This window comes from Macrobrachium rosenbergii, chromosome 13, assembly GCF_040412425.1.
Source record: "Macrobrachium rosenbergii isolate ZJJX-2024 chromosome 13, ASM4041242v1, whole genome shotgun sequence".
Lineage (NCBI taxonomy): Eukaryota > Metazoa > Arthropoda > Malacostraca > Decapoda > Palaemonidae > Macrobrachium > Macrobrachium rosenbergii.
The window spans coordinates 35201413-35228912 of NC_089753.1; the positions used below are offsets into that span (position 1 = coordinate 35201413).

A 27500-nucleotide genomic window follows, 5' to 3' on the forward strand; every position below is an offset into this window, starting at 1 on the left:
TATACATACATATACATATATATAATATATATATATACCATCATCTCTTCCAAGTCACCCAACCATAAAAGTTTCTCTCCCCCTCTCTCTCTCTCTCTCTCTCTCTCTCTCTCTCTCTCTCTCTCTCTCTCTCTGATTTGGAAGACTAATCTCTCTCTCTCTCGCTCTCTCTCTCTCTCTCTCTCTCTCTCTCTCTCTCTCTCTCTCTCTCTCCCCCCGCGCGAGCCCGGCGAGCTTGGAGGAAATCAAAACCTCATTAGAATCTCATATATACAGCATAGAAGATCTACTGCGTCAAGGCCCCAATAGCTTTACCGACCAAATGAGTTTGGAAAGGTTGTTGTGAAAAGGCCTCGGCCCCAAATTGGATGCCTTTCGTGGCGTACGGGACGCCACTTATCTCCTGATGAAACGTCGCCTGTAATGTAGGGAGGGGTCGGGGTAGCCCTCCCTGCAAAGGCTTGAGGAGCCTTTGTGTGTGTGTGTGTGTGTATGTATGATCGTGTCATGCATGTATGAGGCTGTGTGCATACAAGTGTGTTTAAAAATTCATGCATGTATGAGGATGTATACATATGCATACATGTGTATCTTAAAATTCGTGCATGTATGAGGATGTATACATATGCATACAAGTGCATTTTAAAATTCATGCATGTACGAGGATGTATACATATGCATACAAGTGTATTTTAAAATTCATGCATGTACGAGGATGTATACATATGCATACAAGTGTATTTTAAAATTCATGCATGTACGAGGATGTATACATATGCATACAAGTGTATCTTAAAATTCATGCATGTACGAGGATGTATACATATGCATACAAGTGTATTTTAAAATTCATGCATGTACGAGGATGTATACATATGCATACAAGTGTATTTTAAAATTCATGCATGTACGAGGATGTATACATATGCATACAAGTGTATTTTAAAATTCATGCATGTACGAGGATGTATGCATATAAGTGTATTTAAAATGTATATGTATGTACGGGTCTAGATGCCCCTCCGGCAAGGCTAGAGGAGGCTTTGTGTGTGTGTGTATGTGTGTTTGTGCGTATGTGCTAGCGTGTTTCATCGTATCATGCATGTATGAGGATGTATACATACAGCGTATTTAAAAATTCATATGTATGTAGGGGTCTGGGTGCCCTTCCGGCAAGACTTAAGGAGGCTTTGTGTGTGTATGTGTGTTTGTTGTGTGTGCAAGGGTGTATGATCGTAACGTGTATGTATCAGGATGTATAGATAAATGTGTATATAATGTGCAGTGTGTATGTGCGTATTTGCGAACGTGTTTGATCGCATAATGAGTATGAATATGCATGCATACGTGAGAGAGAGAGAGAGAGAGAGAGAGAGAGAGAGAGAGAGAGAGAGAGAGAGAGAGAGAGGTGATAACCATTATTAATTCATTATAACAACAAAAGGTCAGAAAATAAATATGGCCACCCCGGCAGCCATTAGGAGAAATTCAAGATGGCTGATGTAAAACCCCGTTTTCTTCAAAGGAGGAAATAAATGAAACCATAGTTTTTAAACCTTAAAATGCCTCATCGTCGAATTAATCCTGTCAAATTTGAACCTCCCGTCTATTATATTTCTCTGTCTCCCTCTCTCTGTCTGTCCATATTCATAAATTCATACATACATAATCTCACGCTACGAATTGCCTATTGACAGGAAACCGTGAATTCCATATTAGTGGGTTATTTGTGGAGTAACATTTGAGGATATAAAAAATGTTATTGCAAATTTGGCAACAAGCTATCATCCATGGATATATATATATATATATATATATATATATATATATATATATATATATATATATATATATATATATATATATAAATGTTATTGCAAATTTGGCAACAAGCTATCATCCATGGATATATATATATATATAATTACACTAGTGTTGTAATTCCACCTAAATCTGTTATTGAAGGATTTATGAAATAACTTGCAACATTGTTGGAACTGGTATATAAACTTTAGGCCAAAGGCCAAGCGCTGGGACCTACGAGGTTATTCAGAGTAAGGAAGGTTTTAAAAGTGAAACCTAATTGTCAGAAAGTAAGATGGAAGATAGATAATACGAACGGGGGGACAGTAAAAAAGGAACGAAAGGGATTGCAGCTAAGGGCCGAAATGACGCTGCCAAGAACCTTAAATTAAGTACTGTACAGCCTGCAGTTCACCGCGTGAGGTGCACTGTTGGCATTTCTCCCCCACGGGACTGGCAACATTAGGAGTTATGATGAGAAGGGTGACAACAATCGAAAAGGGAGAGTAAAATCAAGGACTATCAGTTCATAAAACAAGGACTATCAATTCATAAAACAAGGACTATCAATTCATAAAACATGGACTATCAATTCATAAAACAAGGACTATCAATTCATAAAACATGGACTATCAATTCATAAAACAAGGACTATCAATTCATAAAACATGGACTATCAATTCATAAAACAAGGACTATCAATTCATAAAACATGGACTATCAATTCATAAAACAAGGACTATCAATTCATAAAACATGGACTATCAATTCATAAAACAAGGACTATCAATTCATAAAACAAGGACTATCAATTCATAAAACAAGGACTATCAATTCATAAAACATGGACTATCAATTCATAAAACAAGGACTATCAATTCATAAAACAAGGACTATCAATTCATAAAACAAGGACTATCAATTCATAAAACATGGACTATCAATTCATAAAACAAGGACTATCAATTCATAAAACAAGGACTATCAATTCATAAAACAAGGACTATCAATTCATAAAACATGGACTATCAATTCATAAAACAAGGACTATCAATTCATAAAACAAGGACTATCAATTCATAAAACAAGGACTATCAATTCATAAAACAAGGACTATCAATTCATAAAACATGGACTATCAATTCATAAAACAAGGACTATCAATTCATAAAACATGGACTATCAATTCATAAAACAAGGACTATCAATTCATAAAACATGGACTATCAATTCATAAAACATGGACTATCAATTCATAAAACAAGGACTATCAATTCATAAAACATGGACTATCAATTCATAAAACAAGGACTATCAATTTATAAAACATGGACTATCAATTCATAAAACATGGACTATCAATTCATAAAATAAGGACTATCATTTCATAAAATAAGGACTATCATTTCATAAAACAACTACTATTAATTCATATAACATGGACTATCAATTCATAAAACAAGGACTATCAATTCATATAACAAGGACTATCATTTCATAAAACAAGGACTATCATTTCATAAAACAAGTACTATCAATTCATAAAACAAGGACTGTCAATTCATATAACCAAGTACTATCAATTCATAAAACAAGGACTGTCAATTCATATAACCAAGTATTATCAATTCATACACTCAGGTACTATCAATTCATAAAACAAGTACAATCAATTCATAAAAATCAAGTACTATCAGTTCATAAAATCAATTCATAAAATCAAACACTATCAGTTCATAAAGCAAGTACTATCAATTCATAAATTCAAGTACTATCAATTCAAAAAAAACAAAGTACTATCAATTCATAAAACAAATACTATCAATTCATAAAAATCAAATACTATCAGTTCATAAAATCAAATACTATCAATTAAAAAAAAACCAAGTGCTTTCAATTCATAAACCACACATTCACATTTTTGCAAAAAAAAAAAAAAACTGGGTTCGTATAATCGAATTATGACGTATAATTACAATCATGACACAATTATCACCTTTGATCTTCACAGACCAAAAAGAGCGGCATTAAGAGCTCTAATCAGCTATCTAACTCGTCAAAAGATACGTTAAAATAAATCTGGAAAACCAGAGGTCAGGAGGAGATACCGAAATTTGGCGGTGGCAAGAAAAATCCGACACCGAACTGCGTACTTCAGTCTGCATGTACTTAAGGTGGGAAGAGGTGGCCTGCAGGGTGAGGACGTGATGATTACGAAAACAGCAGCATCGTATACTAAACACAAAATAAACAGATAAATTAATAAAGAGAGAGAGAGAGAGAGAGAGAGAGAGAGAGAGAGAGTGCGAAAACAAAAGAAGCATCGTATACTAGACACAACATAAACGGATAAATTAGAGAGAGAGAGAGACGTACGTCCACGTTAATTTTGTTAAAACATTAAAGGGCGCGGCAGGACCGAAATAGCGCGGGTGTGACCTTTGAAATTCTCCGTCGTTACGGTTAATATTTAGTCGAACGGTTAAAAAAAAAAAATAACAGCCTATGTTACATTCAGTGAAAATTAGGTCACTGGTGAACTCTCACAATCGATTATGAAGAGAGAGAGAGAGAGAGAGAGAGAGAGAACAAAAAAAAATGAACGCTCATCAAATGTTATGTTGATGGATCATTAGAGCATTCCACAACAAACGACTGACAAAGAATGGGTTTGTTGTTCGTTGTATGTCGTTTTAGCTTTTTAGTTTTCTGCAAAAGAGAACTATTATAGAGATGGCTGCTATTTGTCTGTCCGTCCGCGCTTTTTCTGTCCGCCCTCAGATCTTACAAACTACTGAGGCTAGAGGGCTGCAAATTGGTATGTTGATCATCCACCCTCCAATCATCAAACACACCAAATTGCAGCCCTCTAGCTACGGTAGTTTTTATTTTATTTATAAAGTTAAAGTTAGCCATGATCGTGCCTCTGGCACCGCTATAGGTGCCAAGAACACAGGCCACCAATGGGCCGTGGCTGCAAGTTTCATGGGTCGTGCCTGAGTTGCATACAGCATTATATAAGCTGTACAGAAAACTCGATTGCGCCGAAGACACTTCGGTGCATTCTTGACTTATTCTTTTATAATCTCTACAAATGCAGCCGCGGTATCTTTCTTTGTATCACTGACGAGAATCAGACGGGACTGATACCTGTCTGGATTCGCTTTCTGGATTGGCCCTAAAGGTGTCGTTCGAGAGGATCCAGTTCCCTTCTTTATTTCCAATTATTTAGTTGCCTGTCTCTGTAGCTCTTTTTCTTGATTACCTCTCTCACTATTTATTACCACCTTTCTCTTCCTCTGTCCTTCCCTTAATCTAAATCTATCCATTTCTCTCTCTGTGGAGAAAATGACCACGGGAGAACGAAATGAACAGCCTGCTATATAGCTCATTTCAGCTATCTACTCCAGCATGAAATACGCACCTAAATACGAGAATGATACAAGATGGTGCATGAAACTTAAGTTTGGTTAGGTTAGGTTAGATCTGTCTTACTTTTCCGACACTCAAATTTTATCATTCTGCTTTCCTTCCGTCATAATAGTCCCAATAATTACCTTGAAAACGAGCTTTTTCAATTAATAAATTGTAAAAAAATAAAAAAAAGAGCAGTGTTTCTTTTTATAGCAGCGACAATGATGACCTTCCAGTGGAAACTAAGGTTGCGTTCAGATACTCGTCTGCGGCGCTAACGAGAAACCGCTCCTTTCTCTCCAGAATGGAAAAAGTGAGTTAGTGAACGTGTTGCAACCTCTATAGAATAGGAGTTCGTAACATCGCGATGGGCACATACCCGGATAAAAAAGGGTAGGCTGAGTGCAGGGGTGACCTCTAATAACTGAACAAATGAGAAAGCATCAAGTAAAAAAAGACGGCTAATTAAACTTGTAATGGCATTATAGGACCCTGATACGATCAAAAATGACATGCAACGAAGCCCAGAAGCTTCTAGAGCGAGTGAGAACATAATTATGTTATTTTGCCATTTCACAACAAACTTCACTGCACGATAACATGATTCTGTTAGTCACGAAAACTCCTCATTTCATAATTCTCAGTTTCACTGAGGTTCGTTGACCTTCGGCGGCGGTTCTGTGACCCCGGCCTCGTATTACCTTTGTTTTTGCCAGACTTTTGAAACGCGAGTAATGTCATTTCTTTTTCTCCCCGAGCAGAGGCTATAACCTGATCCGTCACTTTAAATTTTGCATCATCAGCTTTGCAAATAAGCCTCCTACTTTCATCGGGTCATTCGCGAACGCAGAGTTATTTCCAAAGGCAAGACGAAAACCTAATTAACATAAATTGAATCCGTGCTGGAATACGCAGCCGAAAAACATTGACGTTTTATCGATAAATTGCCCTCGCTGCTGCCCTCTTTTTCCAAAAAAGGGCACGTGACGTCACAGGCTGGCTTTGTTGTACAGGTATGAAAAGGGTCTTTGAACTCTACTCAATACACAGGTAATACAGTACAACTCTCTCTCTCTCTCTCTCTCTCTCTCTCTCTCTCTCTCTCTCTCTCTCTCTCTCTCTCTCTCTTTTACACATTGTATTCGACATGTTAAATTATATTTAGTTTATATGTACGTTTACACACACACATATACCTACACACACACACACACATATATATATGTATATTACATACATACATATATATACATATATACATACATATATATATTTATATATATATTTAATTTATATATATATATGTATATATATATGTATATATATATATATATACAGATACATGTACATATGTATATATAAAACGAATAAATATAGACAATTTAGAGAGAAATATCTTTCTATGACTGTACCATACATGAATAAACAAGCAACATCAGTTAAGTAACTATCGAGTATCTGTTCGTCTTTATTTGATCCAGTGTTCAATGTTTTATCGCATAATTCACCATCTTCCATAATCCATTGCCAAAAACTGATAACTTCCTGAATAACTTTACAGCTTAGCTAAATAATATACTGAATATTATTATTATTATTATTATTATTATTATTATTATTATTATTATTATTATTATTATCCAGTAGATGAAACCAATTCATATGGAACAAGCCCACCACCAAAGGGGCCACTGAAGTCACTATTATTATTATTATTATTATTATTATTATTATTATTATTATTATTATTATTATTCAAAGGATGAAACCTATTCATATGGAACAAGCCTACCAAAGGGGCCACTGAAGTCATTATTATTATTATTATTATTATTATTATTATTCAAAGGATGAAACCTATTCATATGGAACAAGCCTACCAAAGGGGCCACTGAAGTCATTATTATTATTATTATTATTATTATTATTATTATTATTATTATTATTATTATTATTATTATTATTATTATTCAGAGGATGAAACCTATTCATATGGAACAAGCTCACCACAGGAGCCACTAACTTGAAATTCAAGCTCCCAAAGAATATTAAGGTGTTCATTAGGAAGGAATAAGAGGAAGTAAAGGGAAATACAGAAAGTAGAGATCCCACCTATTAAAAAAGGAAAAAATAAATTAATAAATACATAAATAGATCAAAATAATTTAAAAATTCAGTAACCACTTTAACACTCAGTTAATCATTATGAAAACACTGACCTGAGAAGGGCGGAATAAGTTGGAAATGTTGCCTGACATTGCAACATTCCCAAAAATATTGTATTCAAATTGAAATTTTTTTTTTTAAGTTTTTATGTTAAATATTTTCCTATTTTCAGGTGATTTTTGAAAATAATTTTTTACTTAAACGTTGATTGTCTTGAACGGTGTTTTTTTTCTATAAAACTCTGTTATAAGAACATCTCTGCAAAACTGGGAAAGGTAACAGATACAAGGATGTTATGAAATTGGAACTTCTTCAGAAGTTCAAGCGAAGATGCAACGCATTGCTACCCTAACACAATTCTCTTTGTATTTTACTAATTTACTTACATTTCTATTTATTTATTCATTAATTTGTTAATTTATCTGTTTTTCTAATAAGTGATCTCGTCTTTCTGTTATTTCTTACAAATGAACACCTTATTCTTTGGAAGCTTGAATTTCAGGTCAGTGCTGGTTTGTTCCATATGAATAGGATTCATCTTTTGAATAATAATAAGTAATTAATTATCATAATAATTGAAAGAAGCAAACGAATTAATTAAAAAATCAACTAAGGGTAACTTAATTTTTGAGTGAATAATTTACTAAACTTATCAGTTATACAAAATGAAATTATAAAAAAAAAACTTCACCTTTTCACAACAAATCAATACAAACTAAACCAAAACAAACAAGATTAAAGAGTAAATAATTAACTAAACTTATTAATTCAACAGAGGAATTACCACAAACAACTCATCTTTTTCAAAACGCATCAAGACCCACTAAAGAAAAAATAAGTAAAAAATGCGACGAAGCTTCTTCGGCACAATCGTGTTTTCTGTACGAGTCGCTACAGTGTATAATCAAGGCCACCGAAAATAGATCTATCTTTCGGCGGTCTCAGTATGATGCTGTATGAGCCGCGGCCCATGAAACTTCAACCACGGCCCGGTGGTGGTCTATCCTATATCGTTGCCAGAAGCACGTTTCAGTAAAAAATTATTTTCAAAAATCACCTAAAAATAGGAAAATATATAACAGGAAAAGTTAAAAAAAAAAAACATTTCAACTTGAATACAATATTTTTGGGAATTTTGCAACTTATTTCGCCCTTCTTATGTCACTATTTTCGTTAACAATTAACTGGGTGTTAAGGTGGTTACTGAATTTAAATGATTTTTACCTATTTTTATTAACTGAATAAAAATAAAAACTACTGAGGCTAAAGGGCTGCAATTTGGTATGTTTGATGATTGGAGGGTGGATGATCAACATACCAGTTTGCAGCCCTCTAGCCTCAGCAGTTTTTAAGATCTGAGGGCGGACAGAAAAAGTGCTGACGGAAAGACAAAGCCGGCACAATAGCTTTCTTGTACAGATAAAAAAAAACACAAGATTACGGAGTAAATAATTAGCCAAACCTAACAATTAATTAAAGTGAAAATATAATCACATCACTTTTTCAAAACACATCTAGACAAAAAAAAAGTACTGGGAAAATAAATAACCAAACGTATTAATTAATCAAAGTGAAATTATAATTACAAACATATCACATCTTTCAAAACAAATTAAGACAAACTAAACCCCCCCAAAAAGATTGAGTAATAAATAATTAAGTGAACATATCAATTAAACAAAGCGAAATTTTATTATAATAATAAGCACGTCACCTTTTTCAAAACAAATGCAGCAAACTGAAATGCAAAACTAAAAAAAAAAATCAGATACAGCAAAATAAACTACAACAAACTAAAATACAAAAAATAAAGAAAAATAAAATACAAAAAAAAAGCAAACTAAAATACAAAAATAAAATACAGCAAACTAAAATCAAACAATACAAAAATATAATATAGCAAACTAAAATACAAAAGTAAAATACCAGCAAACACATGAAACTGAAAAAATACAGCAAACTCAAATACAAGGAATTTGAAACGGTTCCTTACCTGTTGCCCCTTTAACGCAACCCGAATGGCATTCGGAATGAGACCAGGGACCCCATCCGCCCACGACCACCTCCAATGTCCTGTTGCCCCAGGGCACGCACTGCCCGCCTTGGCACCACTGTGGGCGTGCACAGGGAGGAGGAGGGAGAATGTCATTAATTTACATGGAAAGGCTGACGTAGGGGAAATCTAAGTATCTTAAACAGTTCTGTAGTAAAGTGAATGATCTCATGTATATGTATATATATATATATATATATATATATATATATATATATATATATATATATATATATATATATATATATATATATATATATATATATATATATATATATATATATATATACAGTACGACGTGTATCTGTGACCTTAAAATAAAAAAATTACATGAAAAATATTTGAAAAGTGGAGACACACACATATATATATATATATATATATATATATATATATATATATATATATATATGTGTGTGTGTGTGTGTGTGTGTGTATACATATATATATATATGTGTGTGTGTATGTATGTGCGTGTGTGTCTTCCCCTCCTATTTATTTTTCATGTAATTCCTTATCTTAAGGCCATCGAGATACACAACGCTAATCCCCTGCTTAATAGTTAAGACCTTTTCAGTAGCAGAATATCACAGGAGCCAGGGAATACAGAAGCTGAGAGGGAATTCCATAGAATTATGGCCAATGGAACAAAAAAAAGAAAAACTTACAAATCAATTCTTAAGTGCAAACAAATAAACAGAAATAAAAATGTATAAACAAGGAAAATGCGTTCCCAATACGAGCGGAATCTAACGGCGTGGGAAGCGAGAATCTGGCTTCTTTCAAACAAGAGGTTTTTATCAGTTCAGAAAATATGTCAGGCGGACGCATCGTGGGCGGTATCGTCCGCCCGAGCGGGTCTCTTAAAGAAGGAGATGGAAGGATCCCAGCGAGACAGATTCCTGGTTACACACGACTGCGGTTCTTTCATTCAGACGTCGGAATCTATAGAGTTTAGGCCAAAGGCCAAACACTGGGAACTATGTGGTCATTCAGAGCTGGAAAGGAAATTTAGAGCGGGTAGGAAAACCTCGCAGTTGCACTGTGAAATCAGTGTTAGGAGAGGGTGGATAGCAAGATGGAATGAAGATATGAAATGAGATACAGTACAAGGAATGAAAGGGGTTGCAGCTAGGGGCCGAAGGGACGCTGCAAAGAACCTTAAGTAATGCCTACAGTGCACCCCGTTGTGGAGCACTGATGGCGCTACCCGACTACGGGGTTCATTCAGACGTCGAATAGATGTGCAACCTTATGTCTGTCTCCAGCGCAGGGTGTGGGGGAGGTATTGAAAGTTGCATCAGGCCCTTACGGGGATACCTTTTCGTTGAATATGATCTTTGTATTACAGTAGTATCGTTACTACGGTAATACATACAGATGACTGACTGTGTGAATCATTATTAATATTTCACGGAATGGACTGGAACATGAAATTTAGGCTAAAGGCCAAGCTCTGAGACCTATGAGGTCATTCAGGGCTGGAAAGGAAATTGAGAGTAGGTAGGTTTGAAAGGTGTAGGAGGAGGAAAACCTCTCAGTTGCACTGTTAGGAGAAGGTTGAGGAAAGTAAGTTGGAAGAAAGAGAATATGAATGGAGGTACAGTAAAAGGAATGAAAGGGGTTGCAGCCAGGGGCCGAAGGGACGCTGTTGCAAAGAACCTTGAGCAATGCCTATAGTGTACCCCATGACGTGCAATGACAGCCCTACCCCTATAAGGGGTAAATATTTTATGGTACCTGTAGTATGATAAGCAGCCACCCATATTGACTGAGGGATGGTTATCAATAATGTTTCTAGTAGTGTGTGTGTGTGTGTGTATGTGATTGTCCTGTAGCAGTTTTTGTAGTTCTAGTAGTAGTAGGTTAAACGACATTTACTGCTACTTACTACTGCTACTACTACTACTACTACTACTACTACTAATAATAATAATAATAATAATAATAATAATAATAATAATAATAATAATAATAAGAGACAAGTAAGGCACTGATATATCAAATTTAGGCCAAAGGCCAATCGCTGGGACTTATGAAGTCATTCAGCGCTGAAAACGAATAAACAAAATGCATCCACCAACATTTGGCTGTAATGTAATCGGGTAGCATAACCCGTTACACTTCATATCTATATTTGCAAGGAGGTATGCTCAATCCTTCGCAAACTCCCATTACAGGCCTGGGCTGAGTTGCCCGTTCCACCGACCTTTCCATCAATCAAAGAATGGAAAAAGTATCGATAATTCAATTTTCAAAAGCTATCTCAGGTTCTTCATAACACCAAATCACCTTGAGAACGATCTCATACTCACCTTGTTTTAAGAAGGGACATTTGAAAGGATAACTTTAAAAATCATTTTTTCGTTCGTGTTTAAATTTAATCCTTTACTCTTCATGTAATTTATGTATACAATATATATAAATAAAAAAAAGTTCAATTGTGCAAAAAAACATACAAAAAATATGCTTATTTGAATGCCATAAAATCGTAAATTTGTGGTTATTTATTTATTGCACATTCTCTATCTTCATATTTCATGTTTATTACACCTGATTTTTCAATAACGTTACTGAAAACATAATACAAATGTCGATTCAATCCTCCCAAAATAAATAAGTCACAATCATGCAGGTTTTTCCTGTTTATAAGGAAGTATTCGAAATCAAGAACGCTAAAATAGTTTCCCTTAAAAAATGTTTACTTACGTTTTCTCCTCCGCAGTGAGTGCCCTCTAACGCCGGCCCCGCTAAGTACGATGAAATCCTCTGTGGCGTCACACATTCGACGCTTTCGCACACTTCCTGTTGAAATTAAGTTTTTATGTTTAACTCAAATAGCGTCTTTTCAATTTTGCTTTCTTAAATATTAGCATGTTATAATCGTGTTTATATTCTTACTTTTTTTCCGCAAGTTTACTTTGGCGTTTATCACTTAATTAGTTACAGAAGTTTCTTTGTTAATCAAATATTAATATTTTCATTGTCAGTAATCAAGTGACTTCAAAAATTACCCCAACAATAAAACATTGCACTAAATATTTATTTATTTTTCAAATGATAAATTAGCAAAAGCAGAACATGTAGCTTACGACTTTTTTGTAATAATAATAATAATAATTACTCACTTGGATCTTAGATAAATCATTCAGAGTAGCGTCATCGTCCCTCAGGAAGAGACGGCATTGAGCCGTGGCGTCCCACTTCTGTCCTGGTAGTCCGTCGTAGACAGAATGGTCCCACGGACTGTCCGCCGACGCGATCTCGTTCTCCGTGCCGTCGTGTAGACATTCGCCTCTGTAGAAAAAGGATGGAGATAAGTTAATGGATTGACGATTCTGTAATAGTAATCACTTGTGATTGGCTACGGAAATCAAAGATTTCACACGTCATGTAGACGTTCGCCTATGTAGAAAATAGATGGAGATAAGGTACTGGATTGACGAGGCTGTAATAATAAGTCACATGTGATTGGTTATGGAAATCAAAGATTTCAAACAAAATTAATGAAGACAGTTCAAGTCTGCCAAATAAAAGGAAGGAACTTACTTTTGAAGCTGCAGCTTGTCTCGAGCGCAGCTGGACCATGTAGTGGCTCCTCTGAGTCCGCGCCCGGCCGCCATGATAAATCCTTGGCGGTTGCATTCGTTGCTGACGCCGTCATGTCTTAGACCTAAGCTGGTTTTAGAAATAAGAGACGGGTGTCGGTTCAAGCTCTTACTAATATTTCCTCAACTGCTTTTGGAAATGAAAATACTGAGTCGGTTAAAGTTTCCGTCTACCATTCGACGACAGAATATCATGATGAGAGGACGGAGTTTAAATTGTTTCAAAATATAGTACAACTTTTTGTAAACAATAAATGAAACGCGAAAATAAGAAAGTTAAACTTCTTTCTAAAACCTGACTAAAGGAAAGAAGCAGCCTTAACGTTTTACATATAAAGATTAAAATATGTTAAGTCCTTTGTATAACTGTTCAAGAGAAAAGACTTCAGGTAAACCTAAGATATACACAAAAGGAAGCTAAACCTCGTTTTAGAGCTCATTAAGGGCCTCAATTGTTTTTAGACCTATAAATTTTTCTAAAAGTTGAAAGTCCTCCTAAACTAGACCGAACGCCTAATCTTTTCCGATATGTGAAATATCAAAGTTAAATCTCATTTTAGAACCTATCAAAAGGCTAAAACTTGTAGTCGTTAGCTGTTTATACATGAAAAAATCTATAAATAAGCTAAAGTCTACAGTATTTAAGTCCTTACTGAGCAAAAAAAAAAAAAAAAAGCTGTTTCTAATACTCGACAAATGCTCCACTCCCATGACGTAGACCTAAATTGTTTTCGGAATGAAAAGCTAAGTAAGTCAATCCACAAAAGACTACGACACTTGACCTTTTGGTTTATAACAAAAAGTTAAGTTGGCACTTTCATTTTAAACTCCACAAAAAGCCACAACACGTCCTAGACCTAACCTTGGAACCAACCTATGGCCTTCACGCCAGCGCAAAGACAAGAGAGCTTGCAGTAGGAAATACCAAAAGGCCCTTTTCGTTTCGTTGCTGCTCGGAAAGAGTATTTTGCTCTCTCTCTCTCTCTCTCTCTCTCTCTCTCTCTCTCTCTCTCTCTCTCTCTCTCGCTCTCTCTCTCAAATTGTCTGGCTGTCTGCGACACTGGCAAACATAAGTAAGGGATCCTGCCAATGACGTTGTTGTTTTCAACAGTATTTTAACTGGAACTGGGAAAGTTGAACAGCCAAGAAATAAAGGTTATTTTAATTATTTTAACGAAGCAATCAACACTTATTATCACCAATAATAATGCTATTATCGCCATTACTGCTGCTAAAACAAATTATTGGTTTCTAAACATATTCCACAAGGTAAGTTTTCTTCACTCGTTAACAATGATTCTTAACCTTTGCAAAGGTTTCTCCTTTCAAATATAAATTCAGCACTGGGGTATAGACCATAAGGGCTCTGAAATTTGCTGTAATTTACTACTATTAACGAGTTTTTGTTTCTGTTTTTTTTTATATATACAGGGAGAAAGAACCAAGCCAATCAAATCCTATACAGTACATATACCGGTAGACTGATAACTGCAGTAACGTCCCAGATGAACTGACCTAACCCAAACACTCAGCACACTGGTTCCTCAAGCCTTACTGTACCTACACTAGACTCAGTTCACACTTCAGATTTCAACTGCTTATTAACCAGAGATTCCTGTACCTTTTGACAAGCCCTTGTCTCTCACCTGTGCCCTATTTCATGCGCCAAGACGTAGGAGCTGAGAGCTCCGGCCGAAGGGTAGGGCCTCCCTCTGTAGTCCACGGCGCCCAGTTCGTTGATGACGCAAGAGAGGGACGGGTCGCAGACGCCCCCAGTATAGGCCAGGCCCATGGTCACTCCGTTCTCCGTTCCGTCTTCGTTCTTTTCAAAGAAGTTCAGCCTGAAGGGAATTATATGCTTGAGGGGTAAGTTGTAAATGGTGGATAACAGGAACAGTAAAACAACGGAGATAGTTATGCAAAAATGAAGAGCAAAATAAAAATAAATCATATTGATGGTAAAATAGTAACGTGGCATAAACAGTAACATAATGGTAAAATAAAAGAAAAAAAAATACTCTATTATGCTATACCTCCCATAGTTGGTAAGAAACAGTTACAGTGAAAGCCTCATCATGCAGTTTTTAACATAAGTCACACATTTATTGGTAACAGCAAGAGCCGCTAAATTTTTCAAAATCATAAACTGTTAAGTTTTCAAGTGGGAAAAGATAAAAAGAATCGGCACAGTGCAAAAATAAACGAGTAAAACAATGCGCCGGAGTTTCTGCGTCGCAATCGAGTTTTCTGCACAGCCGCTACAGCGTATAATCAAGGCCACCGAAAATAGATCCATCTTTCGGTGATCTCGGTATAATAGTATAATGCTGTATCAGCCGCGGCCAATGAAATTTTAACCACGGGCCCCGTGGTGGCCTATCCTATATCAGTGCTAGAGGGCTGCAATTTGGTATGTCTGATAATTGGAGGGTGGATGATCAACATACCAATTTGCAGCCCTCTAGCCTCCTCAGTAGTTATTTCAAGATCTGAGGGCGGACAGAAAAAGTGTGGACAGAGAAAGTGCGGACAGAAAAAAAGTGCGGACGGACAGACAAAGCCGGCACACTAGTTTTCTTTTACAGAAAACTAAAAAAAAACATGTACCCGATCTATCTCGAAATTCAACCAACTCGACAAAGATAAATTTTTGAAAAGAAAACCTATTCAAAATTCACCAGCCATACAGGAGGTTAGTCACAACAGAGGTTGCAACAAACGCTGTCCTGTGCATCATCATCATTGTCATGAAAGAAACGGCACAACTATAAAGAGCAAGGATGATGACGATGATGATGATGATGATGATGACAGTAAAATAATACTCAGGCAATCATGTATGTGACTAACTGTGCGATGCACGTGTATACATAAAGCACGCACATACACGCATATATATATATATATATATATATATATATATATATATATATGTGTGTGTGTGTGTGTGTGTGTGTATATATATATATATCTCACACATTACCACAGATGAAAAATAAGAGACGGGGTGCAGGTCCTGACCGGTTTCGACTTTATTTCCACGCCACTGACGTCAACGGCTCGGAAATAAAGTCGAAACCGGTCAGACCTACACCCGGTCTCTTAGTTTTCACCTGTGGCAATGTGTAATAAATGAATCACGTGCAAAAGTGATTATAATATATATATATATATATATATATATATATATATATATATATATATATATATATATATATATATATATATATATATCTTGGAGATTTGTTAAAGACAAAACACAACAAAGTTTCACAGGGCCATTTGCATCACACGGCGTTGGAAGCAATGATGATGACGGTATGTGTTAAGGCAAGACATACTGTACATTGATGAATTATGCTACTAAATTCTCTCTCTCTCTCTCTCTCTCTCTCTCTCTCTCTCTCTCTCTGCCGTAATTACAAAATCTACCTTACTCTCGGGAATTTCTGGAATTTTATCTTTCTTTCGCTCACTAGAAGAAAGAAATCTAATAACTGCCGTCTTCTGTTTTGATTCCATTAAGCGAACGAGGACCTTCCTTATCTAAAGGAGAAGGAGGGAGGGTGGGGGGAAAGGGTACACGGGGAAGAGCAAAGGGGGGGAGGGGTGGTTGACGTAGGGGCCGGGGACAAGATTCTATAACACTAAGGGGGAGAAAACCAAATATTTGTCTTATAAGTCCTGGCTGTCGTTCCCACATCCTGGTAAAAGAGAGAGAGAGAGAGAGAGAGAGAGAGAGAGAGAGAGATTCTGAATTTGTAAGCATTGTTCTCAAGACAAGTATCTTCCAGTCGAAGGTCGATAACAAGGAAGTGTCTCAGAGGTTTATTATATGATGTTTCCATGCCTGGACCCATTACTGACTAAAAAGATTGTCTCACAGGAAAACAAATTTTATACCTTTTTCCCACCTGGGAAAAGGGGGACCTTTGCTGCTTAAGGGGAGCTTTTAAATAAACGGAGTGTTTGCGTGTATGTATGTATGTATGTATGTATGTTGTGTGTGTGTATGTATATATATAAAGTATATATATATATATATATATATATATATATATATATATATATATATATATATATATATATATATAGAGAGAGAGAGAGAGAGAGAGAGAGAGAGAGAGAGAGAGAGAGAGAGAGAGAGAGAGAGAGAGAGAGAGAGAGAGATAAACATACATATGTGTTCGGAACTGTGTGTATATATATGTGTATGTATATCTATATATATGTATATCCATATATATATATATATACGTGTGTGTGTATCATCATCATCATCACCACCACCATCAATAACCAATTTCCCTAACATGGATCGGCTCCTGAGAAAACAAGACAAAAATTCCCTCCCCCTTCGTCCTTGAATGGTTGAATAAAAGGCGAACCTCGCGAATAGCGTCCATCAGCTTCTATCTTTAGCAGAAATATTTCTACCTCCTTTTACTTATCTATTCTGAGATTCATCTCTTCTTTCGTTCCCAGGTCTATGTAAGAGTCAACTGCCTCCATATTCGAAGCATTCATATCAATTATTAATATCCATTGACCATTCCCTCTGGCTTCCAATAACTGTCGTAACCTTGATCTTGCTAACATTCAGTTTTAGTTTTCTGTAAAAGAAAACTTGAGATGGCTTTCCCTCTCCGTCCGCACTTTATTCTGTCCGCCCTCTGAACTTAAAAACCACTGAGGCTAGAGGGGTGCAAATTGGTATGTTGATCATCCACCCTCCAATCATCAAACATACCAAATTGCAGACCTCTAGCCTCAGCAGTTTTTATTTTATTTAAGTTTAAAGTTAGCCATAATCGTACTTCTGGCACCGATATTGGTACCAACAACACAGGCCATCAACGGACCGTGGCTGAGTTTCATGGGCCGCGGCTAAGAATTTCATGGGCCGTGGCTGAGGCCACCACCGGACTGTGGCTGAGTTTCACGGGCCATGTCTGAAAGTTTCACACAGCATTATACGCTGTGCAGAAAACTCGATTGCGCCGAAGAAACTTTGGCGCATTTTTTATTTGTTTGCTTTTTTTTGACAAACGCTGTCAGACTTTCACCAACATCTGTCGCCTCTCTTCACTTTCATCAACTACTTCTGCATCAACTGAAAGCATCAACCGTCATCCCTTTCTTCTTCACACAAACTGTTCCTACCTTCTCTTATTTCTCCATTCGTATCAGTATTCAACACCCATGGTAACATCACATTATAATTTCGATTGTAGAAAAGTAACAGCTGGAAGTCAGGGGTAAGACAGAGTATCTACCAATACTCAAAATCGTTGGAGACAATTTTATCAGTGCCGAGTTGGGGATGGAGTTGGTGAATGATATGAGATCGACCAGTTAATTAATAGTCATGTTTTTACTCAAGCCGAGGCTCTTCTCTTGTGAGAACACCTTTGCTGAGACCGGCAGGCGCTTCTTTGTTACCACGGAAGAAAGATTAACTGCAAAAAACTGCGTTGCTTGCATATTATACAGTATATAATTTCTACAGCCAACCGTCATATCACTGATTCACGTGGAGGCGGCAGAGGTTCAAATCACGCCACAAAGTTTAGACTAAATTTCTTTAACTATCCACAACGACTCTACTCTCAATCACAAAAAAAAAAATAAAAAAATAAAAAAAAATAAAATTGCCTCCAAGTTTCTTCGGCGCAATCAAGTTTTCTGTACATCCGCTAAAGCGTATAATCAAGGCAACCAAAAATAGATCTATCATTCTGTGGTCTCTGTATAATACTGTATGAGCCGCCGCCCATGAAACTTTAACCACGGCCCGGTCGTGGCCTATCCTATATCGCTGCCAGAAGCACGATTACGGCTAACTTTAACCTTAAATAAAATAAAAAAACTACTGAGGCTAGAGGTGCGTTTGATGATTGGAGGGTGGATGACCAAAATACCAATTTGCAGCCCTCTAGCCTCAGTAGTCTTTCAGATCAGAGGGCGGACAGATTAAAGTGCGGACGGACAGACAAAGCCTCGACACAAAGCCTTACCCTGAGAGATACACCCCAACGTCCCAGTGGTCGGGGCTGGCGTCGTTCGGGTCATTGTTCCTCTGATTGTACTGGCAGAAGGACTTCAGCAGTTGAATCCTGTCTCCTCTGTGCGTGGGAAGGTCTTCCGGCTGCGCCTTCAGTAGCCGCAGGTGGGTGATGGTGAGATGGACGGTTCGTCCTAGGGACGGGTGACGGTACAGGGCCTGGACCTGTACCGAAACAGAAGTCAGTGACTTGAGTGTGTTCGGAACGATAGCCACTTTGAAAAAAAATGCGATGAACAGATGGTAAAATAATGAATGAACAATAAAATAATGAATGAACCAGTTCATGGGAGTTTCCAGATTTGTAAAAATGGGAGACCTGAGTATTTTCTCAGATACTGAAAGATTAACCGGTAAACTGAAACATCTACTTACAAGTATTTTACAAATAAACACACATTTAAGCTATAATCCTACATGCTATAAGAATTCAGATATTGATGAAAGTTGGTTATCAAATATTAAAAACTCAAAATCATAAACCTGAATACATGATACTTAGAGAAAATTAAGAAAACTTATTCTTGAATGGATACAACCCACCCTCAAATAATAATTGTATCCAGAACAAAAGGTCGCAACGTAACAAATAATAGTTTTCAAAAGATAAAATCAAATAAGTTGGAGAAAAAGTAAAAATTATATTAATCAACTATTGGCATGTTATCACTGCAACATTAAAACTACGTACACTTATAAACGAAAAGATATTTCAGTAATTCAGAGAGAGAGAGAGAGAGAGAGAGAGAGAGAGAGAGAGAGAGAGAGAGAGAGAGATTTTTACATTACATGAGAGAAAATATAAATGAAATATTAAGGTGAAATGTATTTTTCTTTTCTTTTATGTGTGTGTGTCAGAGAGAGAGAGAGAGAGAGATTTTTTCATTACATGACAGAAAATATATATGAAATATTAAGGTGAAATGTATTTTTCTTTTCTTTTATGTGCGTGTGCGTGAGAGAGAGAGAGAGAGAGAGAGAGAGAGAGAGAGAGAGAGAGAGAGAGAGAGAGAGAGAGAGAGAGAGAGATAATTTTTTACATTACATGAGAGAAAATGTACATGAAATATTACGGTGAAATGTATTTTTCTTTTCTTTTATTTGTGTTTGCGTGTGTGTGTGTGAGAGAGAGAGAGAGAGAGAGAGAGAGAGAGAGAGAGAGAGAGAGAGAGAGAGAGAGAGAGAGAGAGAGAAACGAAAACCTTACTCGACCAAAGGAATGATTCTACACAATTAATATTATCAATAACTGTAATGACAGATATAATAATAATAATAATAATAATAATAATAATAATAATAATAATAGAACCTCCCAGCAACTCACAGTTGGCACCAAAACCTTCAACTATTATTAACGAAGGACTGGCCTCAAAAAAAAAGAGAAAAAATAGGGGGGGGAGGGAATGAGGGCAACCGTCCTCAATTATGAAAAAGTCCCCCAGGAACCTCCTCAGTGTTAATTATGCAGGATGTAGGATGCTAATAGAATTGGGACAAGGATTTTACAAGCCGGTTCCATTTAAAAGCTGATGAAAATATTAGATTTTATTCTGTTTAATTCATTTTATATTTCATAAAATAAATAATATTGGAAGACAAAAGGAGTGTGACAAGTACCATTTTTATGTCATAATTTTAACACTTTATTATTTAAAAACCTTTCTGTCAGATAGAAACAAATAAAATATAGTGGAATAATAAGAAATAATGCAGGGAAAGCAGAATGCTAGTATTCTATAAAAATTCGATTATAGACTGCTAAAATTTTTCTATAACTAAGCAAAGTAAAATATTACAAACGGAGAAAAATATGATGCTAATAATGAGACAATTACTTCTCAAGATATCTAACACTTACGGGAAAAATAAAGCATAGAAAACGGGAACAACATTCTCGGAAGTTCAAGCGAAGGTGCAATGCATTGCTTCCCTAATGTTGTTCTCTTTGCATTTCAAAATATTTTCATCTATTTGTTAATTTATTAATATATTTTTTCTTTTTTAGTAAGTGTGTGGGATCTCTTCTTTCTGTATTTCCCCTTACCTCCTCTTACTTCTTCCTAATGAACACCTTAATATTCTTTGGAAGATTCTTGAATTTCAAGTCAGTGGCCCCTTTGGTGGGTTGGTTCCATATGAATAGGTTTCATCTTCTGAATAATATAATAATAATAACAGTGACTTCAATGGCCCCTGTGGGCTTGTTCCATATGAATAGGGTTCATCTTCTGAATAATAATAATAATAATAATAATAATAATAATAATAATAATAATAATAATAATAATAATAATGGTGAATCTATCCAAAATATTCCGTTCCCCAACCCCTCCTCAGCGGTGGGACTCCCCGTTTGACAGATAATGAAGAGAAACTGAACAGTGGGCATCTTAAAGATCGCCTGACTCAGTGAAAGGAATATTACATAATAAAAGAAATGTGGAATCTGAAGATACTAAGACACAGAACAGAATAATAGTAGCATTATGACCCATGAAATATGGAACCTGATTATGACCAACAAAACAATACTATAGGCCAGTGGTTCTTAACCTTTTTTTCTTTACCACGCCCCCTCTTAAGAGTTCGTCCTTCCCTCAACATCTATGAGTAAAATTCCCTTCCAGATTTAAAGACAAGTGAAAAAAAGAGAAAGAGAAGGGGTTTCGAGGGACAGGGGGCGAGGTGAATAATTGCAAAACATGGTAAGCACAACGAGTCTAACAACAGTAGCAGACTGTAGGAAACTACCGTTAGAAGGCGATACTTTTGCATTCATTCACAAACTTCTGAATGTTTGTTCCTCACTCTTGTTAAGAAGAGAATAACGAATATAATTAGAGAATTTTCACATTTTCCCAAGGGTCACGCCACCCCCGGAAACTGCTGACGTCCCCCTAGGGGGGCGAGCCCCACAAGTTAAGAACCATTGCTATAGGCCTTTTTACCTATGAGACTGGGAATTTAAAGACGTTACGTCACACAGAACAGGATAGCAATGACATCATGACCCGCAGAGCAGGATAGCAATGACATCATGACCCGCAGAACAGAATACTAAGCATTACGATCCATAAAACGGGGAATTTAGACAATTTATATCCCACATATAAGAATAATAATGAAACTGTGACTCGTGAAAAAGAGAGTCTGAAAGTATCATGATCCACAAACCCGAGTACTTTCGGCGCTGTGACCCATAGAAAGCAACTGATGAAGGCACGATTTAGCAGTGAAACGAGAAACATTATTCTGGTACACGAAAATGTCCTAAGGCATTCTAGCTTTGCTTATAGAGTATGCCGTCGGAATTAAATTTCTCATAAGCTCTTAATAAAACATACATTACAAAATCTAATTATTGACAGCATTTCATATCATGGTGTCTAATCTTAAATAGGCAAAGTGAAAAGGCGTATGTCAAGCAAACCTAGTTTTAATAACAATCACGCTGTATTATTATTATTATTATTATTATTATTATTATTATTATTATTATTATTATTATTATTATTATTATTAAGCAAACCTCGTTTTAAAAGCAATCACGAATGTATGATTTATTATTATTATTATTATTATTATTATTATTATTAAGCATACCTAGTTTTAAATGCATTCACGCTGTATTATTATTATTATTATTATTATTATTATTATTATTATTATTATTATTATTAAGCAAACCTAGTTTTAAAAGCAATCACGCTCTATTATTATTATTATTATATTATTATTATTATTATTATTATTATTATTATTATTATTATTATTATTATAATTATTATTATATAAAATAAATAACATTTTCTTACATTAAAACTTACCTTTAAAACTCGAAGCACTTTACAACCTGCCGTAGAACAAGTATGACATGACAATTATTACTATTATTACATCAAATAAATAAAACTACCTTACAATAAAACTTACCATTAAAACTCGAAGCACTTGACAACCTGCCGTAGAACTCACGCGACAATGATCATAATCGTCATACAAAAACAATAACTTACGTTGTTCACGAGGCCCAGCACCAGGTCCACCAGCTCGTCCTCGGAGCGCAAGTATTTGGAAAAGGTGTCCAGGAGCGGCTGGTCCAAGAAGAGACCGAGTTCGACGGTGATGGGATCCGACAGGAGATCAGACCTCTTGTCGAATTTAAACTAGAAGAAGAAGGGGAAGAGGAAGATCACGGTTTAAAATGTTTAAAATGCGGCAAATCAAGAATAAGTTAAAATGGACATTAATATAAAAATTCTTTCGTGGATAAACCAAACCTTTCTCTCCCCATTATTATTTTTCCCCCAATTTGGTAGGCTGCACGAAACATAAAATGCGGCAAATTAAGAAAAGGTTAAAATGGACATTAATATAAAAATTCTTTCGTGGATAAACCAAACCTTTCTCTCCCTTTTATTATCCCCACCCCCTTCTTAGTAGGCTACACGAAACATAAAATGCGGCAAATCTTAAGTTAAAATAGACACTAATATAAAAATTCTTTCGTGAATAAACCAAGCCTTTCTCTCCCCTTTATTATTCCCCCCCCCCCTTTTGGTAGGCTACACGAAAGACTTCAAGGAACAGTCAGGTAATCCAGACTTCACTTGCAGAATCTTAGAGCCGAAAGGGGAGATAATCTGATGTTAGCCCTGTTCAAAAAAGGGAAGAGAAGGTTGCGGGTAGCTTTGCAAACAGGAGAGGTTTTAATCCACTGAATAAAACAGGTATCATACAAGCCGGAAGCAAATTCCTGAGATGTATGCTAGTATTGCACCAGCCCCGGTCTTTTTGCCACGCACCTAAGTTAGGTTAGGTTAGCTTAAGTAACATTATCGACGTTCGAGTAATTTGGGTAAGGGAAACATAATGAGATTATACTCAAGAAAATTCTATGGTTATTTTTCAAGATATGGCGTTCCGCTTTTATTAGGGAAAGGTCCTGGTACTCGGCTACGTCTCGGGGGAAAATGCCGGGGTCAGAGAAAGTTGTAGGAAATTTCGAAGCCTGGTAACAATATTCCTTTGTAACTGTTTGCATGCATGAAAAGAAAAACATTCCTTGACTATAGGTTAACAGGAGCGTCTCTTCTTTATGATCTGTGGGTTATGTATATTGAAAGACACCGAATACAGTAATTTAAAACACTATGGCACCAATCTTAATGGGTAATATGCGTAGGTTTTTCCATTGCGATAATGTTTTAAGACTATCTCTCTCTCTCTCTCTCTCTCTCACCCACCTACCCACCCACGCGCACACACACACACACACACACACACACACACACACTTAAAATAAATTGTTTTACAAGAATTGAAGCTTTGAACAAAATTAATGAAATAAGGCCGATAATACTCTAGTCAAATTTTATTTTAGACGAAATGTATGCCACATATATATATATATATATATATATATATATATATATATATATATATATATATATATATATATATATATATATATATATATACATATATATATATGTATATGTGTGTATCATACACACTCACACACACATATATATATATGTGTGTGTGTCTGAGTGTGTGTGCTTTTCGCATTAGCGTGAAATCCGAGCGTGTTAATAGATACAGAAGAGATTATGTAAGTAAGTCGACCCCAGACGCAGACGTGACAACAATTTGAAGTTTGCTTTTTTTAACGCACCTAGAACAGATGTAAGTTAACCCAATCTCTGGTGTATCACCCCTGCCTTCATTTCGAAACTTACTGAATAAATACGAGGAAAGAAAAACAGCAATGACGATGAACAGGAAAGAAAAATATATTACAAAAAAGATGATTGCTATGCTCCTACTAGAACATTATTCTCATATCAGGCGTTCAGCATTAAAGGGGCCTCTGGCCCCAACTTTTGAAAAGGCATTTTTCGCCTGATCAGCCTTAAAATATTCCCCCTTTCCCGCCCCCACAAAAAAAGGGGGGTGGGGTTGAAATATAAATTTTTCGTGCATACTATTCTATTACTGATCGCGAATACTTCATCTCCAAATTCAACTTTGTATCTTGAAAATAAAGAAATTAGAGCAGGGTGAATTTCCAAAACTCTGATGGCTTACAACTCAAAAATAATTATTTGTGGGGAGACCCCCCTTCTAATGCCCAACGCCTCATATCTAGACAGGATTTCCACAGACTTGATAAGACCTGAAACACAGGCTTTTTTCACCTTATCTGGGACTCAATTCTCGAGCCAAAACTCTCACTCTACATATTACTTATAAGGCTATTCCTCTCGAGGGCTTCATGATTGTATGTCATCACTTCGTCAGCCTCGTAGTACACAGGGTTAGCGTTTGTGAAAGTTGCGGACCTCAGAGTCAACCAGTTTGATTAGTCTCTTATGCCTCGCTGCATCTGAGCTTCTAGAATCATCTTTAGGATGTTTTGTCGTCATTTCAAAGCAAAAGGGTCATAAACATCTCCTTTTGTGGTAATTGAAAGGATTCTGGTGCTGTTCACCTCCCCTGTTTCTTAGTCATAGACAATACCATGCAATATATATATATATATATATATATATATATATATATATATATATATATATATATATATATATATATATATATATATATATATATATATATACATACACACACACATTTATATACTGTATATATATAATATGTATATATATAAATGAACTTTATCACATCACTGTGATTCATATACAAGCATTAAGTTACAAATGTCCTTTAATATCCAATTCGCTCTACCTTGGAAATAATATATTTTCATATATGTTAACTGAAGGGGAATTTTTTTAGTTGATAATACTGTCCGTCGTCTCGTGGGCTCGAACCACGGAAGACAAGAACTCAGGACAACAGTGACGTGCATTAAACCACACGTTTGCGTGTGTGTATGCGTGTGCTTTTCCTGTGCCCCTCTCTCTCTCTCTCTCTCTCTCTCTCTCTCTCTCTCTCTCTCTCTCTCTCTCTCTCTCTCTCATGACGAGACCTTCGCATGACGTGGCTGGCTGCTGGCTGAGACTAGAGAAATACTTAGCAGCGAGAGATTCAGAGAGGATGGAAGTTCGGCTTTCTTTCTTTTTAACAATAGTCTCGCGTGCTCCTAATTGCTGCTGGATAGAGAGGGGACCGAGCGGGGGAGGGGGGGGGGGATATTGAGAGACGGGGAGAGACAAGTCTGCTGAATATTGCACGTGTCTTTAAGAGTATTTTCCCATTTGTTTTTTCGTGCGGTTTCTCGATCGCAAAATGGGGCCGGAAAAGTTCAATATCATTAGTATTATTATTATTATTATTATTATTATTATTATGAGAATAAAGCAAAGGGAGGTGTGACTGGCAAGAAAAATTTAATTTCCTTGAAATACTGCCTTTGGTGTCTTTGGAATTTTGGCGCTGCTTCTGTTTTCCTCTGTTTCTGTAACTTTGCCTTGTAGTTCTTGAATTCTGACACTATATCTACAGTCCTTGGTTTCTATAACCTTACTTTTCTTGTGGGGTTGGTTTTAGTTTTCTGTAAAAGAAAACTACTGAGATGGCTATTTGTCTGTCCGTTCGCACTTTTTCTGTCCGCCCTCAGATCTTAAAACTACTGAGGCTAGAGGGCTGCAAATTGATATGTTCATCATCCACCCTCCAATCATCAAACATATCAAATTGCAGCCCTACAGCCTCAGTGGTTTTTACTTTATTTAAGGTTAAAGTTAGCCATGATCATGCATCTGGCACCGCTATAGGTGCCAGCAACACAGGCCACCACCGGGTCGTGGCTGACAGTTTCATGGGCCTCGGCTGAGAGTTTCACAGGCCGTGGCTGAGAGCTTCATACAGCGCATTTTTTCCTTGTTTCACTTCCTCCGAGTTAGGACAGAACAGGCCCTTGTCCGCAAACAGCCTGTGAGCGCATAATAGGCTCTTTAAAGTGTCCTTCCTTTTTCATCTGTTCCCTTTCTTCTCTTCCCTTCCAAACTTTGCTGTCCAACTTCTCTAAGATCCTCGTTCCAATTCTCACCTCTCATTAATGATTAAATCCTTCACGAGTCCAGATATGGACTAATAACCTTCATTTATCAAAAGAATAATGTTCACTTTTGCCATTTATTTTGACTTTAAATAATTCCGTTGCATGAAATTTATAGCTCCATGATTCCTCATCCTTTCACACAGAATATACAATTTAGGCAGAAGGCCAAGCGCTGGGACCTATGAGGTCATTCAGCGCTGAAAGGAAAATTGAGAGTAAAAGGTTTAAAAGGAGTAACAGGAGAAAACCTCGCAGCTGCACTATGAATTAATTGTTAGAAGAGGGTTGAGGAAAGTAAGATGGAAGAGAGAGAATATGAACGGAGGTACAGTAAAAGGAATGAAAGGTGTTGCAGCTAAGGGC

The 27500-nt window shown here is 36.3% G+C and overlaps 1 protein-coding gene across 2 annotated transcripts in view; it reads right to left on the reverse strand.

Moving 5' to 3' along the window:
• LOC136845169 (A disintegrin and metalloproteinase with thrombospondin motifs adt-1-like) overlaps positions 1–27500 on the reverse strand; it is a 96520-nt gene that overhangs the window by 27636 nt on the left and 41384 nt on the right. For both annotated transcript variants that reach the window (XM_067115134.1, XM_067115133.1), the window contains exons 7-13: positions 23128–23277; positions 19062–19273; positions 14691–14885; positions 12986–13114; positions 12565–12733; positions 12146–12241; positions 9377–9494 (exon numbers count right to left, since the gene is read on the reverse strand). In XM_067115134.1, the coding sequence (XP_066971235.1) occupies positions 9377–9494; positions 12146–12241; positions 12565–12733; positions 12986–13114; positions 14691–14885; positions 19062–19273; positions 23128–23277 (1069 nt within the window). The remainder of the gene's footprint in view (positions 1–9376; positions 9495–12145; positions 12242–12564; positions 12734–12985; positions 13115–14690; positions 14886–19061; positions 19274–23127; positions 23278–27500) is intronic.